General features: G+C 35.6%; 1 protein-coding gene across 4 annotated transcripts in view; it reads right to left on the bottom strand.

Moving 5' to 3' along the window:
- Positions 1 to 334: 334 nt before the first annotated feature.
- The window catches only part of CROT (carnitine O-octanoyltransferase), a 53,898-nt gene continuing 39,338 nt past the window's right edge, over positions 335 to 14,894 (bottom strand). For all 4 annotated transcript variants that reach the window (XM_046670076.1, XM_046670077.1, XM_046670075.1 and 1 more), the window contains 5 exons: positions 7,231 to 7,354; positions 6,280 to 6,358; positions 6,096 to 6,189; positions 5,850 to 5,969; positions 335 to 1,256 (listed from right to left, as the gene is read on the bottom strand). In XM_046670076.1, coding sequence (XP_046526032.1) covers positions 1,136 to 1,256; positions 5,850 to 5,969; positions 6,096 to 6,189; positions 6,280 to 6,358; positions 7,231 to 7,354 — 538 coding nt within the window. In that variant the 3' untranslated portion in view covers positions 335 to 1,135. The remainder of the gene's footprint in view (positions 1,257 to 5,849; positions 5,970 to 6,095; positions 6,190 to 6,279; positions 6,359 to 7,230; positions 7,355 to 14,894) is intronic.

The following is a 14,894-nucleotide window of genomic DNA, read 5'->3' as shown; positions in this document are numbered from 1 at the left end:
CTACTGCCAAGTATGAAAGTCCAAGCTAGAAAACTGAATGATCAAAGACCACATGGAGAGAGAGTCCCAGCCACCAAGTCCTCAGACAGTGGGTGAGGCCATCTTAGACTTTCCAGCCTCAGTCTGGTGACTGCAGCTGCATAAAATAACTCAGGCAAGACCAGCAGAAGAACCATCCGGCTGGGCACAATCAACTGACACAATCACAGGAAGTTATAAATTGTCGTAAGATGGTAAGTTTTGGGCGGTTTACTACACAACAATACATAACTCAGATCAGCAAGTATAAGATCAAACTGGAAGGAACCACTTATTCAAACACAAAACAAGAAGCTATATGATTGAGAGTTTTATTTTCCAGAGAAAGAAACTACAAAATTGAACAAAAAGGAGAAAAAAACTGTAAAATCCTGAGAATCTGATTCAACATTTAATCCTTTTAAAGTCATAACTCAACTAATTTTAAATGTAAGTGCTCTAATTTTATATTCACAAAACTAATTATAACAACATACTGTAATGAATTTTGTTAGGTTGTGTGTGTGTGTCAGAGGATGTAAACCTCCTTCCTACAATCTAATTCTTCTGTCTGGCCAACAGAAACCATTTTTTAAAGATCATCATTAAATTGTAGTGGTCTTTCCCATCAAACATAGTAGGCTTGTATCCCTGTGGTGAATGTGGAAGGCACTGATTTCAGGGAAATTAGTGTCCAGTCATGTATTTCATACCCTTTGGCAACTAGAAAATGTTAAAGTGCTTGGGAAGATAAGACTCTACAATGATGTTCAGAGAGAAGATTTATAACCTGTTCAGATACCAACAAAAATATTTAAAAGTTAGAGCAAGACTTGCATTATTAAAATTTGTAGATTTGCATTGTTGAGGCTTATCTTAAATATTGCATAGTTCTATATTCACTATATCATAATTTGCATTGCTGCAGCATCAGAGGAAGCTTAAAAATATTTCTACTTTCTACGTCAGAATAAATTTAGAGAGCGTGACTCTACTAATTTCTTCATTTAACAAGTTTCCTTTAAGTCAACATTTCTTCGTATCTCACAGTACCAACCCACTCCCAGCACCCAGTTTAATAATATATTTTGGTAAGTGCTTAATAAATGATTAGTCTCTAAAGATGAGCGGTGTTCATCAGCTGAATCATATCATGGAAAGCATGAAAAATCTGCTCAATTAGCTTTTCTGCATCAGTCTCTGGACATGATTTCCAAGCTGTACAGGCCACAACAAACCTGTGAAGCACAAATAATAAATGATTAAATACTACGCAAAAATCCTAACACAAAAAAGCTCCAAATGATAATGGTGAATACAGCTATGACCTTTATTCCATCGGGTTATTCATATATGAAATATGAATTCTTGCTGACATTAGGTAAATGTAACCTGACACAACTGAAGATAAAGCCATATTTATACATAATACTAAGAACACCTCATTTACTATGTGTCTAGTGACTAAGGATAAAAGGGAACAAAAAATTAGCCAGAGCTCAAGAGTGCTCTGGAGTAAGGTCTTTATTACGTTAAAAAAACAAACCCACCTCTTCCTAAAAATGATGTTCCTGATGTGCCCTAAATGGAGTGAGTTGGAATATGGATTCATGCAACTGTTTGCAATGAAACTGGAACTATTTTTAAAGAAGAATATAACATTTGAAGAGAGTAATAAATAAATAAATAAATAAAAGGGAAAGAAGGATAAGAGAAAAGTTGTTTCTAGAAAAGCCAGAGAGAAATTCTGATGGGACTAAGTCATGTCTCCATCATCTCCTTCTAGAATCTCTTGATGAAGAAATCCCCTATCTGACAAGCGATAAAAGTGGCCCCGGGAAGCAGAGCAAAATAGGAAAGAAGAGAGAAAAGGGGAGAAGCCCGGCTTCTGGTGGGCTCAGAGCAGAAAGTGAGACACTCTTGGAATCAGCCTTCCCCTCTCCAGACACTCACATTTTCTATGGCAAAACATGCATTAAACTCAAAATCAGAATGTTGTGCAATGTAAAGCTTGTGGACAACCAGGCAATTTTCACATCACTAAAAAAGACAGTAAATTAAAACTTCAACGTGTACTTTAAGCAGAATGAAATGAAAACATGCTCTGGATCAGTATATAACGATGACACTAATGTTTGAGTGGATTATATTTACTAAAAGATATACAGGAACCTACAGGAAGTCTTGGCTTGTTTTCACCTAGCGATTCATTATCACTAGTCATTTTCCACCTACACTGTTCATATAATTCTCAAATATTCAGTGAGATATATTTACTCTAAATGTATTTCTTTGCAAAAATGAATGATTCTTATTCAAGTATTAAAAATTTTTAAAATTCACTTACCTTTCTAAATTATAAAAAGAAATAACCTCTCCTACATGTACAATTCATAAAAGAATCTACACAGATGCCAATAAACAAAGAAAAAATGTTTTCCTTTATAAGGAATTCAAATATGTTATTTTTGCCTATAAAATTAGTAAAGAATATTTTATAATGCCTAGAGTTGGAAATGATGTGATAAAATGAGGAAGGATATATTATAATATTGCACATTATTTGTAATGATGAAAAACTGGAAATAGTAGGAAAGTAGTTAGATAAGTTATGGAAACCTCTAAGACTAGACATTCTTCAACTATTAAAATATCTCAAAGCATATTTGATGGCATCGGGAATTACTTGAAATAATATTAAGTCAGACAGAAATTCACAAAAAGTCAGACAATTTTCTAGTTTAACAATGAATGAAAAAATCCCTTCCAGATAATTTCCATGTATTTTATTTGAAAACTGTTTTGGGTGTATTCACAGTAATGACGCATAAATGGACACCTCTAGCCCTGAGCTCTTTTCTGAGCTCAATACTCATATATTCAACTGCCTACTGACATATCCTCTTGTATATAAATATAAACATCATAAATTCTTGTATTAGCAGAAATCTCCAAGTCAATATGTACAAAACAAAATTCTTGATTCTACCCTTACATGCCCTCAAACCTACTTCTCCCCTAATTTTCACTGCCACCATCAAAATTAGCAATCCATCAATCAGTAAGTCCTAGTGGTTTCTACCTCCAAAATATATCTCAAATCCCTCCACTTTTCTTCACCTTAATTATCAACTGCTTTGTTAAACTTATCATCCTTGCTTCCTGACTGACTTCCCTCTCATTCTTACCCATATTACTGTCCACCTAATTTATATTCCATATAACAGCCAATAGCTCTCTTTACATGTTAATAAAACATGTAACTTTCATGCTTAAACCTAGTAAAATGCTTCCCATTATTCTTAGGAGAAAATCCAAATTCTTTACCATGTTACAAGGCCCTACATCAACTGAACACCCCAAACAACTCTGTGATTCCAAGGCGTATTATTTTTAAAGCTCTCCAGGTGATTATAATGTGCACTCGGGGTTGAGAACATCAAGATTTAGCTCCTGTCTACCCCTCTTCAACCCCTTCTTCTACCACCCTCCCACTCAATTGCTAATTTATAGCCATACTTCCTCTTTCCATTCTTTGTAAATGCCAGGCTCTTTCCTATACCATGACCTGTATACTAATATTCAACAACAAAGTTGTTGTAAAAACATTCACTGAGTGCAACATATTTACAAGGCATTGTTAACAGAGCTGGGGATACCAGAAACAAATCAAAGACCCTGTTCTTGTGGGCTTATATTCTAGGAAGGGAAGACAGATAACATACAAATAAATGTATATACATATTGGGTAGTTAGAAGTGTTATAAAGAAAGTGTAGCAGGTGTGTGCCGAAAAGGGGGAGAAGTGCTATTTTAGATGGTCAAAGAAGGCCTCTCAGATAAGAGCAAATTTTTAACAAATATCTGTATGAAGTTAAGGGAGTGATCCTTGCATATATTTCAAGGAAGAAGGTACTAGGCAGAGGAATCATAACTGTGAATGCCATGAGGAGGGAGCTTGCTTAGTATGTTCAAGGTACAAGAAGGCCAGTGTGACTGGACTAGAGTGAAACAGTAGGAGAGCTGTAGAAGACAAGGTCAGAGACGTAACTGAGAACTAGGTCATGTAGGGTCTCACAGGAGGACCCTGGATTTTACTGTGAGGGAAATGAGAAGCCCTTGGAGGATTTTGAGTACAAGAATGATATGACTTGAGTTACATTTTTAAAAGTACTATCAGGGGCTGCCGTGTAGAGGATGGTCTGTAGGGGAGGAAAGGTGGAAGCAAGATGACTACATAGGAACCCGTTGCAATAACCTAAGTGGGAGAAGACGACAGCTTAGCTTGGGTGGTAGCATCGGGGATAGTAAGCAGTGATCAGATTCTGGAAAGCTGTTTTCTTGGCATTCATATGATTAATTCCTTCTCATCCTTAACATCTCAGCTTAGTTGTCACTCCTCGGAGACCTTCCCTGACCACACTATATAAAGCAGTGCTCCATCTTCCTGCCAACTGTCTCTATTACCACATCAACTTGCTTATTTCCTCCATAGCATTCATCACGATTTGAAGTTATCTTGCTTATTTGTTGGCTTTTGTCTCTCTTTCCAAAGTAGAAAAGAAAATCTATAAGATGGGGGATCTTGTCTGTCTTGTGTCCTTAGCACCTATAACAATACCTGGCACACTACACGTTCTCACTAAATATTTTCTGAATGAATGAATGGAAGCTCTGTCCCAGGATCATTAAAGACATATTTTTCTAAAGTCAGAGAGCCGAGGTATATCTGGCTTGAACTCTTATTACTGCATGCAACAGAGGATCCACTACTTGTCAGGGAATATGTTAGAATGCTTACTTATTCTCTGTGTCTGGTGACCTCTGACATTTTATTATGAAAAAGGATAAGATCTATGTTTAACTTTTGTCATTCAACCTTTAATTTGCACATTAATGTACACAAACTGAATACTATGGGAATACATAACATAAGGACTCAGATGCCAAGAAATACAAGCACCACTGATATAACAGACCATGCACAAATCACACCTGACACGGGGGCAGATGATAAAGTTTAAAAAAAATAAAATGGCTGTAAACTCTTTAAAGAAGAAAAAGCATAAAAACAATATCTTACAAACTGAAATATGCCGTATATATTATCATTCGAATTTTTCCCATTCCATGTGAAGTGCCTCCAATCCTGCTCTCTTCTTGTTCACATAGTGCTAAATGTGGCGACACCATTTTGTTATAAAGCCTCCCATGCTTTGAAAGACCCCAATAAAGAGACTTCCAGACTATGTGAATGAGGACCTTCCAAGCCTTTCTATCAATTCCACATCACCTTGTTCTCCACCTCTCTTTTTCCTACCAGGTTTTAACATTTTCTTTCTCATTCTTTCCACAAACATAAGTCAAACCTCATACAACTGAAATGAAATGCATCTGAATTGGTAAAACATTCTTTTTTTGAATATAAATTAATTTATTTAGTCTCTTATCTTACTCTTATTAGTACTGTCTATGACTGTGTGAACCACCACATATTTACAAGGCAGTGAAATTTTATCTGAACCTACCATAAAATACTTCGGATGGAACAAATATGTTAATATGTGCACTGATTTTTGAGGATGATGACATGATCACTGAGTCAACCTTAAACAGTGTTCTGCACAAAATGGCTAAAGGACTAAGATGACAAGTGTCTCGAAAGCAGGACAGAGAAACATAAATATACATCAAATGCCTAAGTAGTAAAAATAATTACCTATGCAGCAAGTGACATCACAACACAGAATCATAGTGTAGGAAAGACAATCAAACAACAAATGCTAGCTTTCTTACTCTATAGCACAGTAAGAAGAATAGGAGCAGCCTCACCTGTTGTCTCTGATGTGGTAGAAAAATCCATAGCCATTGTGCACCATGGGAGCCACCACTCCCTGGATTCTGAAGTAACCAATCAGGCTTGTTGAGAGGACAAAGTTTCCACCTCCTCCACTGTGTGGCATAAAGAAAGAATATTTTACTAGGCTTGCAGAAGCTTCTATTGCTTCTGAAGAACTTTTAACATTCAGTAAAAAAACAAACTGCTTGATGAAGTTATAAAACACTCCAATATATCACCTTTTGGAGAAAACTGGGTCCGTAAAGAGTTCTGGAATTGGGAGACCTTCCTCTTTTGCTATGAGTGAAAGACCTAAAAGATGACGGTCAAATCCTGCAATGAAACCCCACATCTGAAGTCAGAAAAAATTTTTCAACGTAAGAGGTTTTTTTAAAAAAGTTAGAATAATTCTAATATAAGTACCTTTTCCAGTTGAACAATCTTTCATCATTTTATTATGCTTTGCAAAAGCCTGTAACATCTTTTGCTGCCGCTCAAGGAGCTATGTTAAAAATCAAGAGACACTTCAATAACAAACTGCACAGAAAGCAAACAAAAGACCCCTGAGCTCAGTGTAATTAGGAGTTGGGTGATTTGGGAGAGAAAAAGAAGATTTCTAAGACCTTGAGACACACGCTTCTGTGTCTTTCCCTTACTTCTAGTATTGTGTTTTCCTTCCTGTATGTCCTGCATCTTGATTATTTCTTTCTCAGAATAGGAAAATAGGAAGTTCCAGCACTGAAGCGACATTAACAAGTATAAAGACAGCAGCAACTAGAATTTCAAAACTAAAGCATAGTTGTACAAAAATGATAATGAAGCCGTTCCTTGAAATTAAAACAAATTAACAGATACATATGATATACAGAACTATGTCTATCAAAACTAAAGGAGCCCATGCAATACCAAAATAGCAGGGGGAAGGAACTACCCTGTTGTCTAAATGCTTCAAAAAAAAAGTATAAAACAAAACTTATAAAACTAATCTGGTTCTAATATATGAAAACAAAAATATGTGATTTCAAAAAAATTCAAACACATCAAGAACAGCTTCCTGTTAAAGGTGCTTTGGGAGTCTGCATTTTACTGGTGTTCTTCTAAAAGCAGATCAATACTAGTGAAATACTCAAGGTACTGAGGATATTTTGCCTAGGAAATGACACAAATGGGCTTCTTCCCAGGTCTTCCTTGTTTCTTATTCTTTCCAGATATATATATCTCACTGGCAACTGAACAAATCTTTGGAAAACTTCAGGAAAAAATGTCTGAAAGTATTTTACTCATCCAGGGGAATTGAGGTAAAGAAGTTACTGATTCAAGGGCCAAGGTTCCTGTAGAACAAATTCTGTGAATCTTTCCATTTCAAATACTCACACTGGCATAAGGATTCTGCATGGACTGGCACCACCTGACTGCTTCTACTGTACAAGATCGCACAGTCTCTGTACGGCCATGATAAAAATATCTTGTCATAGCTGTTTCATAGCAGCAACCAGGGCTACAAGAAAAAATGAAAGTAAGAGAATGTATTACAAGAAAGAAAATGCTCTAATGTTATTACAAAGAAGAGTTTCCCTAATAAAACTTTGCTTAGTGGCTTTGGTCAGACACTAAGTTCTACAATATAGAAAACAGTTGAGACTTTCAAGAACAAAGAGGCTATTTTCAATATCAAAGAGCAAAAAGTACTCTGGTACACAGGGTCTCATATAATATGAAACGTTTCAAAGGCTTGGCTGCTGTCAGGTTATATGCAGAGGAGTCTGTGGTAGGTGGCCTCTAAGATGCCCTCCAGTAATCCCTGCCTCCTGCTATTTATGCCTTGGCATAACCCCTCACTTTGAGCGTGGGATGGACTTAATGACTTCAATCTAATGAAAAGAATATGACGAAAGTGACGGGATGTCACTTCTGAAATTAGGTTACAAAGAGAGCCCTCTCTTGCTCTCTCACTTCCTTACTCTAAGGAAAGCCAGCTGCTATGCTGGTTGCTACCCTATAAAGAGGCCCAGGCGGCAAGAAACTGAAGGAGGCCTCTGAACAACAGCTTGGGAGGAACTAAATCCTACTAATAACCATGTGAGTGAGCTGGAAGGGAATCCTCCCTCAGGAGTGCCTTCAGATAAGAACAGAGCCCTGGCTGACAGCCCGACTACAACCTCACAAGAGACCTGAAGTCTGAGGCAGCCAGCTAAGCCACACCTGGATTCCTGACCAACAGAAAATGTGAGATAATAAATGTTTGTTGTTTTAAGCAACTAATTTTGGGAGTAATTTGTTATACAGCAATAGATAATACAGAGTCTTTGGCCTTTAGCTCCTTCATATAGAACATGAATGACTGTAGAATTAAGTAAAAGTATTATTTAAGAAGTTCCCCAGAGCGATGACTGTTTTCCTGGGTTGGAGAATGATATAATGATTTTAGATATAAAGCTCTCTTACTTTCCTGGTGGTTGGAATTTAGAGTTAAAGAGATCAAATGGAATGAGTAAAAGGGCTGAATGTGGCCAAGAGGGCTCAAACAGAGTTACTGAGCCTCTTCTGTTCAGTGTTTCTGTGAGGCTGTCTCCCCGAGCTAAAGTTGTATCCTTTCAAAGTATGAAGGGGAAAGTGTAAATAAAAACTTTAAACACCACTAAAATAACATTCTTTTAAAAATAGATTAAATATAAAAGCAGCAAGAATGAATAACAAAATATCACTACTCTGTAACCTTTAATGAAATAACTGATCTTGGTAATGATCATCAATGGCTCTTAAAACCATTAGATGAAAAACTCGGGGAGGAAACTCTGTAATGGATCTAGGCTGACAACTGAAGCCATTCTCAATCTGAAAAGGATGAAATAGAAACCAAGTACCATTAACTATCTAATTTATTGTTGTAAAAAATAAAAATAACTGATTACTCTTCTCAAGTCTCTAGAGCTAACTACCAGTTTATAGGAAATATGGGAGAAGCAGCAACATGTTTAACAGTTTTGTTTAGTTTTTTTTTTACTTAAAAAGGCAAATGCATAAAATATAAATTTACGTTAGTGGGCACACTATGTATAAAGATGTAATCTGTGACAATAACAAAATAAAGAGGGCAGTACAGAGATGTACAGAAGCAAAGTATATACTATTGAAACTAAGCTGATATTATTCAAACTAAGTTGTTTTAAAGTTAAGATGTTAATTGTAATCTCCAAGGTAACCAAGAAGAAAATACCCAAAAAAACAAAAGAGAAAAAGACAGAAGGGAATCAAAATGGTACACTACAAAAAAACTAAATACAAAAAAGGCAGTAATGGAGAAATTGAGAAACAAAAAACATGTAAGACCTACAGAAAACATAGCTAAATGGCAGAAGTAAATCTCTCCTTATCAGTAATTATTTTAAATGTAAAATAGACTAAACTCTCCAATCAAAGGCAGAGATTGGCAGGATGGATAAAAAAACATTGTCTATGCGGTCTACAAGAGATTCACTTTAGATACAAAGACATTAAGAGATTAAAAGTAAAAGGATGAAAAAAGATATTCCATGAAAACAGTAGCCAAAAGAGAGTTAGAGTGGCTATGTTATTATAAGATAAAACAGATTTTAAGTCAAAAAGGTTAAAAAAGACAAAGAGGACATTATATACTGATAAAAATGTTTAATTCATCAAGAAGAGATAACAATTATGAAAATATATGCACCAAACAACAGAGCCCTAAAATATATGAAGCAAACATTGACAGAATTGAAGAGAGAACCAAACAACTCTACAATAGTTGGAGACTTCTATACCCAACTTTCAAAAATGGATAGAATATGCAGACGGAAGATCAACAGGGAAACAGAGGACTCGAACAACACTATAAATAACTAGACCTAATAGATATATAGACAATATGCCACTCAATAACAGCAGAATTCAAATTCTTCTCAAGTGCACATGGAACATTCTCCAGGATAAACCATATATTAGGCCACAAAACAAGTCACAATAAATTTAAAAAGACTGAAATCATAAAATGTATTTTCTTCAATGACAATGGAATGAAGCTAGAAATCAATAACAGAAGAAAAACCGGAAAATTCACAAATATGTAGAAATTAAACAACATCCTCTAAAATAACTAATTGGTCAGGAAGCAATCACAAGGGAAATTAGAAAATACCTTGAGATGAATGAAAATGAAAACACAACATACCAAAACTTATGGGACAAAGCAAAAGCAGTGTTCAGAGGGATATTTATAGCTTTAAACTCTTACATTAAAAAAAGATCTCAAATCAATAAACTACACACCTTAAGGAATTAGAAAAAAGAACAGCAAACTAGACCCAAAGCTAGCAAAATGAAGAAAATAATTAAGACTAGAATGGAGATAAACAAAATACAGAAATGAAAAATAGAGAAAGTTAACTAAAGCAAAAGGTTGGTTCTTTGAAAAGATCAACAAAACTGACAAACCTTTAGCTACACTAAGATAAAAAGGGAATAAACTCCAATTACTTAAATTAGCTATAAAAGAGAGGGCATTATTTTGACTTTACAGAAATAAAAAGGATTACCGGCATATCTTGGAGATATTGCAGGGTTGGTTCCAGAGCACTGCAATAAAGTCAATATCACAGTAAAGGGAGTCACACTAATTTTTTGGTTTCTCAGGGAAATAAAAGTTATATTTATAATATACTGTAGTCTATTAAGTGTGCAATAGCATGATGTTTGAAAAAACAATGTACAACCTTAATTTAAAAATACTTTATTAGTAAAAAATTGCTATCATCTGAGACTTCAGCAAGTCATAATCTTTTTTGCTGGTGAAGGATCTTGTAAAAAAAGCAGTATCTGCAAAGCAGAAGAAAGCAAAGCACAATAAAACAAGATATGCCTGTGTAAGAGAATACTATGAACAACTGTATACCAATAAATTGGGTAACCTAAATAAAATGGACATATTCTGAGAAACACATAAATTAACAAATATGACTCAAGAAAAAATAAAAATGTGACTGGACCTATAACAAGTAAGAAGATGAATCAGTAATCAAAAACCTCCAAACAAAGAAAAGTTCTGGACGAGATGGCTTCACTGATGAATTCTAACACTTAAAGAATTAACACCAATCATTCTCAAACTCTTCTAAAAAACTAAAGAGGAGGGAATACTTCCTAATTCATAATATATGAGACCAGCATTACCCAGTTACCAAAAACAAAGACATTACAAGAAAAGACACTATAGACCAATATCCCTTATGAATGCAGATACAAAAATCCTCTACAAATTACTAGCAAATCAAATTCAGCAGCATACTAAAAGGATGATACACCATGGCCAAGTGGGATTTATCCCAGGAATGCGAGGGTGGGTCAACATATGAAAAATCTGTATAATACATCACATTAATAGAATGAAGGAAAAGACCTACACGATGATCTCAACTGATACAGAAAAAGCTTCTAACAAAATCCAACACTCTTCCGTAATAAAAACACATGGGGCTGGCCTGGTGGTGTAGCGGTTAAGTTCACACATTCTGCTTTGGTGGCCTGGGGTTTGTGGGTTCAGATCCTGGTGCGGACCTATACACCACTCATCAAGCCATGCTGTGGCAGGCGTCCCACATATAAAATAGAGGAAGATGGGCACAGATGTTAGCTCAGGGCCAATCTTCCTCAGCAAAAAGAGTAGGACTGGCAGCAGATGTTAGCTTAGGGCTAATCTTCCTCCAAAAAAAAAATCATAATAAAAACACTCAATAAACTATGAATAGAAGGGAACTTTCTTGTGGCCTGGGGTTCGCAGGTTCGGATCCCGGATGCGGATGTGGCACCACTTGGCAAAAGCCATGCTGTGGTAGGCATGCCACATATAAAAAGTAGAGGAAGATGGGCATGGATGTTAGCTCAGGGCCAGTCTTCCTCAGCAAAAAGAGGAGGATTGGCAGTAGTTAGCTCAGGGCTAATCTTCCTCAAAAAAAAATAAAAATAAAAAAATAAAGAAGGGAACTTTCTCAACATGATAATGGGCATTTATGAAAAACCAACAGCTAACATCATACTCAATGGTGAAGGACTGAAAACTTTCCACCTAAGATGACTAAGAAGACAAGGATGCCTGCTTTTGCCACTTCTATTCAACATAGTACTGACTGTTCTAGCCAGAGGAAAAAAAATAAAAGGCATCCAAATTGGAAAGCAAAAAGCAAAACTATCTCTACTCACAGATACTTGATCTTATACTTAGAAAACCCTAAAGAGTTCAAAAAAACTGTTAAGAGCTAATAAACAAATTTGGCAAAGTTTCAAGATACCAAATCAACACACAAAAATCAGTTGCATCTCTATACACTAGCAATGAATGATCCGGAAAAAAAATTAAGAAAAAAATTCCATTCACAGTAGCATCAAAAAGAATAAAGTACTCAGGATTAAGTTTAACGAAGGAAGTGAAAAGACTTGTACACTGAAAACTACAAATCATTGCTGAAAGAAATTTAAAAAGACACAAATAGATGGAAAGGGACCCCATGTTTGTGGACCAAAAGACTTAATATTGTTCAGATGACAATACTACCCAAACTGATCTACTGATTCAATGCAATCTCTATCAAAATCCCAACAACATTTTTGCAAAAATGGAACAACTCATCCTAAAACACACAAGGAATTTCAAGTGACCCAGAATAGCCAAAAAATCTTGAAAAAAAGAACAAAGGTGAAGAACTCACACTTCCAGATTTCAAAACTTACTACAAAGGTACAATAATCAAAACAGTATTGTATGGGTACAAGAAGAATGGCACAAGAGACATATAGACCAATGGTACAGAATTAGAAGCCCAAAAATAAGCATCACAGCTATGGTCAACTGATTTTGCACAAGAGTGTCAAGACCATTCAATAGGGAAAGAACAGTTTCTTCAACAAATAATGCTAGGAAAACTGGATATCCACATGCAAAAGAATGAATTTGGACCCATACCATATGCCATATACAAAAATTAATGCAGAAGGGATCAGAGATCCAAAGCAAGATCTAAAACTATAAAATTCTTAGAAAAAAACATAGGGAAAAAGCTTTTGACGTTGGATTTGGCAATGATTTCTTAGACATGATGCCAAAAGCAGGCAACAAATGAAAAAAAAATGGATAAATTGGACATCAAAATTAAAATCTTTGTGAAAAGATACCATGAAGAGAGTGAAAAGACAACTCACAGAATGGGAGAAAATATTTGCAAATCACATATTTGATAAGAGTTTCATATCCAAAACATATAAGGAACTCTTACAATTCAACAACAAAATGACAAACAAACCAACTACCAAATGCACAAAGGACCCTGAATAGACATTTTGCCAATGAAGATATAGAAACGGCCAATAAACACATGAAAAGATAATCAACCTTATTAGTCATTAGAGAAATAAAAATAAAACTACAAGAGATACCACTTCACAACTACTAGGATGGCTATAATTTTTTAAAAACAGAAAAAACTTGAGGGTATTATGCTAAGTGAAATAAGTCAGAGGGAGAAAGTCAAATACCATATGATCTCACTCATAAGTAGAAGATAAAAACAACGATAAAGAAATACACAGCAACAGAGACTGGATTGGTGGTTACCATAGGAGAAGAGGGGTGAGAAGAGGGCAAAAGGGGTGATTAGGCTCACATGTGTGGTGATGAACTATAATTAGTTTTTGGGTGGGGAACATGATGTAATCTATACAGAATTTAAAATATATTACAATGTACATCTGAAAGCTATATAATGTTATAATCCAATGTTACTGCAATAAAAATTTTTTAAAAATTAAATAAATAAAATAAAATAAATAAACCCAGAAAAAATAAATAAATAACTGTTAGCAAAGATGTGGCACAATTAGAACCTGCTGGTAGGAATGTAAAATGGTGTTGCCAACTATGGAAAATAGTTTGGCAGTTCCTCAAAAAGTTAAACTTAGAATTACCACACAACCCAGCAATTCCACTCCTAGATATACACTTAGAGTAACTGAAAACAGGGACTCAAACAGACACGTGTATATGAATGTTCACAGCAGCATTATTCACAATAGCCAAAAAGTAGAAACAAGCTAAGTGTCTATCAACAGATGAATGGGTAAACAAAATGTGATAAATCCATATAATGGAATATTATTCAGCCATCAGAAGGAATGAAGTTACAATTCTACAACATGGATAAACCTTGAAAACATTCTCTTAAGTGAAAGAAACCAGACACAAAAGGACAGATACTGTATAATTCCACTTACAGGAAATATCTAGAACAGGCAAATTCATAGAGACAGAAAGAGATTAGAGGTTACCAGGGGCTGGGACAGATGGAGGAATGGGAAGTTATTGCTTAATGGGTACAGAGTTTCTGTTTGGGGTGATGAAAATATTTTGGAAATGGATAGTGGTGATGGTTTCACAACATTGTGAATGTAATTAATGCCAGTGGATTAAAAACTTAAAAATGGTTAAGGGCCAGGGGCTGGCCCCGTGGCCGAGTGGTTAAGTTCGCGTGCTCTGCTGCAGGTGGCCCAGTGTTTCGTTGGTTCGAATCCTGGGCGCGGACATGACACTGCTCATCAAACCACGCTGAAGCAGCGTCCCACATGCCACAACTAGAAGGACCCACAACAAAGAATATACAACTATGTACCGGGGGACTTTGGGGAGAAAAAGGAAAAAAAATAAAATCTTTAAAAAAAAAAAAAATGGTTAAGGGCCAGCCCTGGTGCCCTAGTGGTTAAGTTCAGTGCACTGTGCTTTGGTGCCCAGGCACGGACCTACACCACTTGTCTGTCAGTGGCCATGCTGTGAGGGTGGCTCACATACACAAAGAGGAAGATTGGCAACAGATGTTAGCTCAGGGTGACTCTTCCTCAGCAAAAAAAAAAAAAAAAAAAAAGATTAAAACTGTAAGTTTTATTGTATATACATTTTACCAGGATAAAAAAAGATAATTGACTGCTTAAGGCAAAAATAGTAACAGTGCATTGTGAGGTATATAAATACGTAAAAGTGT

The sequence above is a fragment of the Equus quagga genome, chromosome 8 (assembly GCF_021613505.1).
Source record: "Equus quagga isolate Etosha38 chromosome 8, UCLA_HA_Equagga_1.0, whole genome shotgun sequence".
Classification (NCBI taxonomy): domain Eukaryota; kingdom Metazoa; phylum Chordata; class Mammalia; order Perissodactyla; family Equidae; genus Equus; species Equus quagga.
This window is presented reverse-complemented; position numbering and strand designations above follow the sequence as displayed.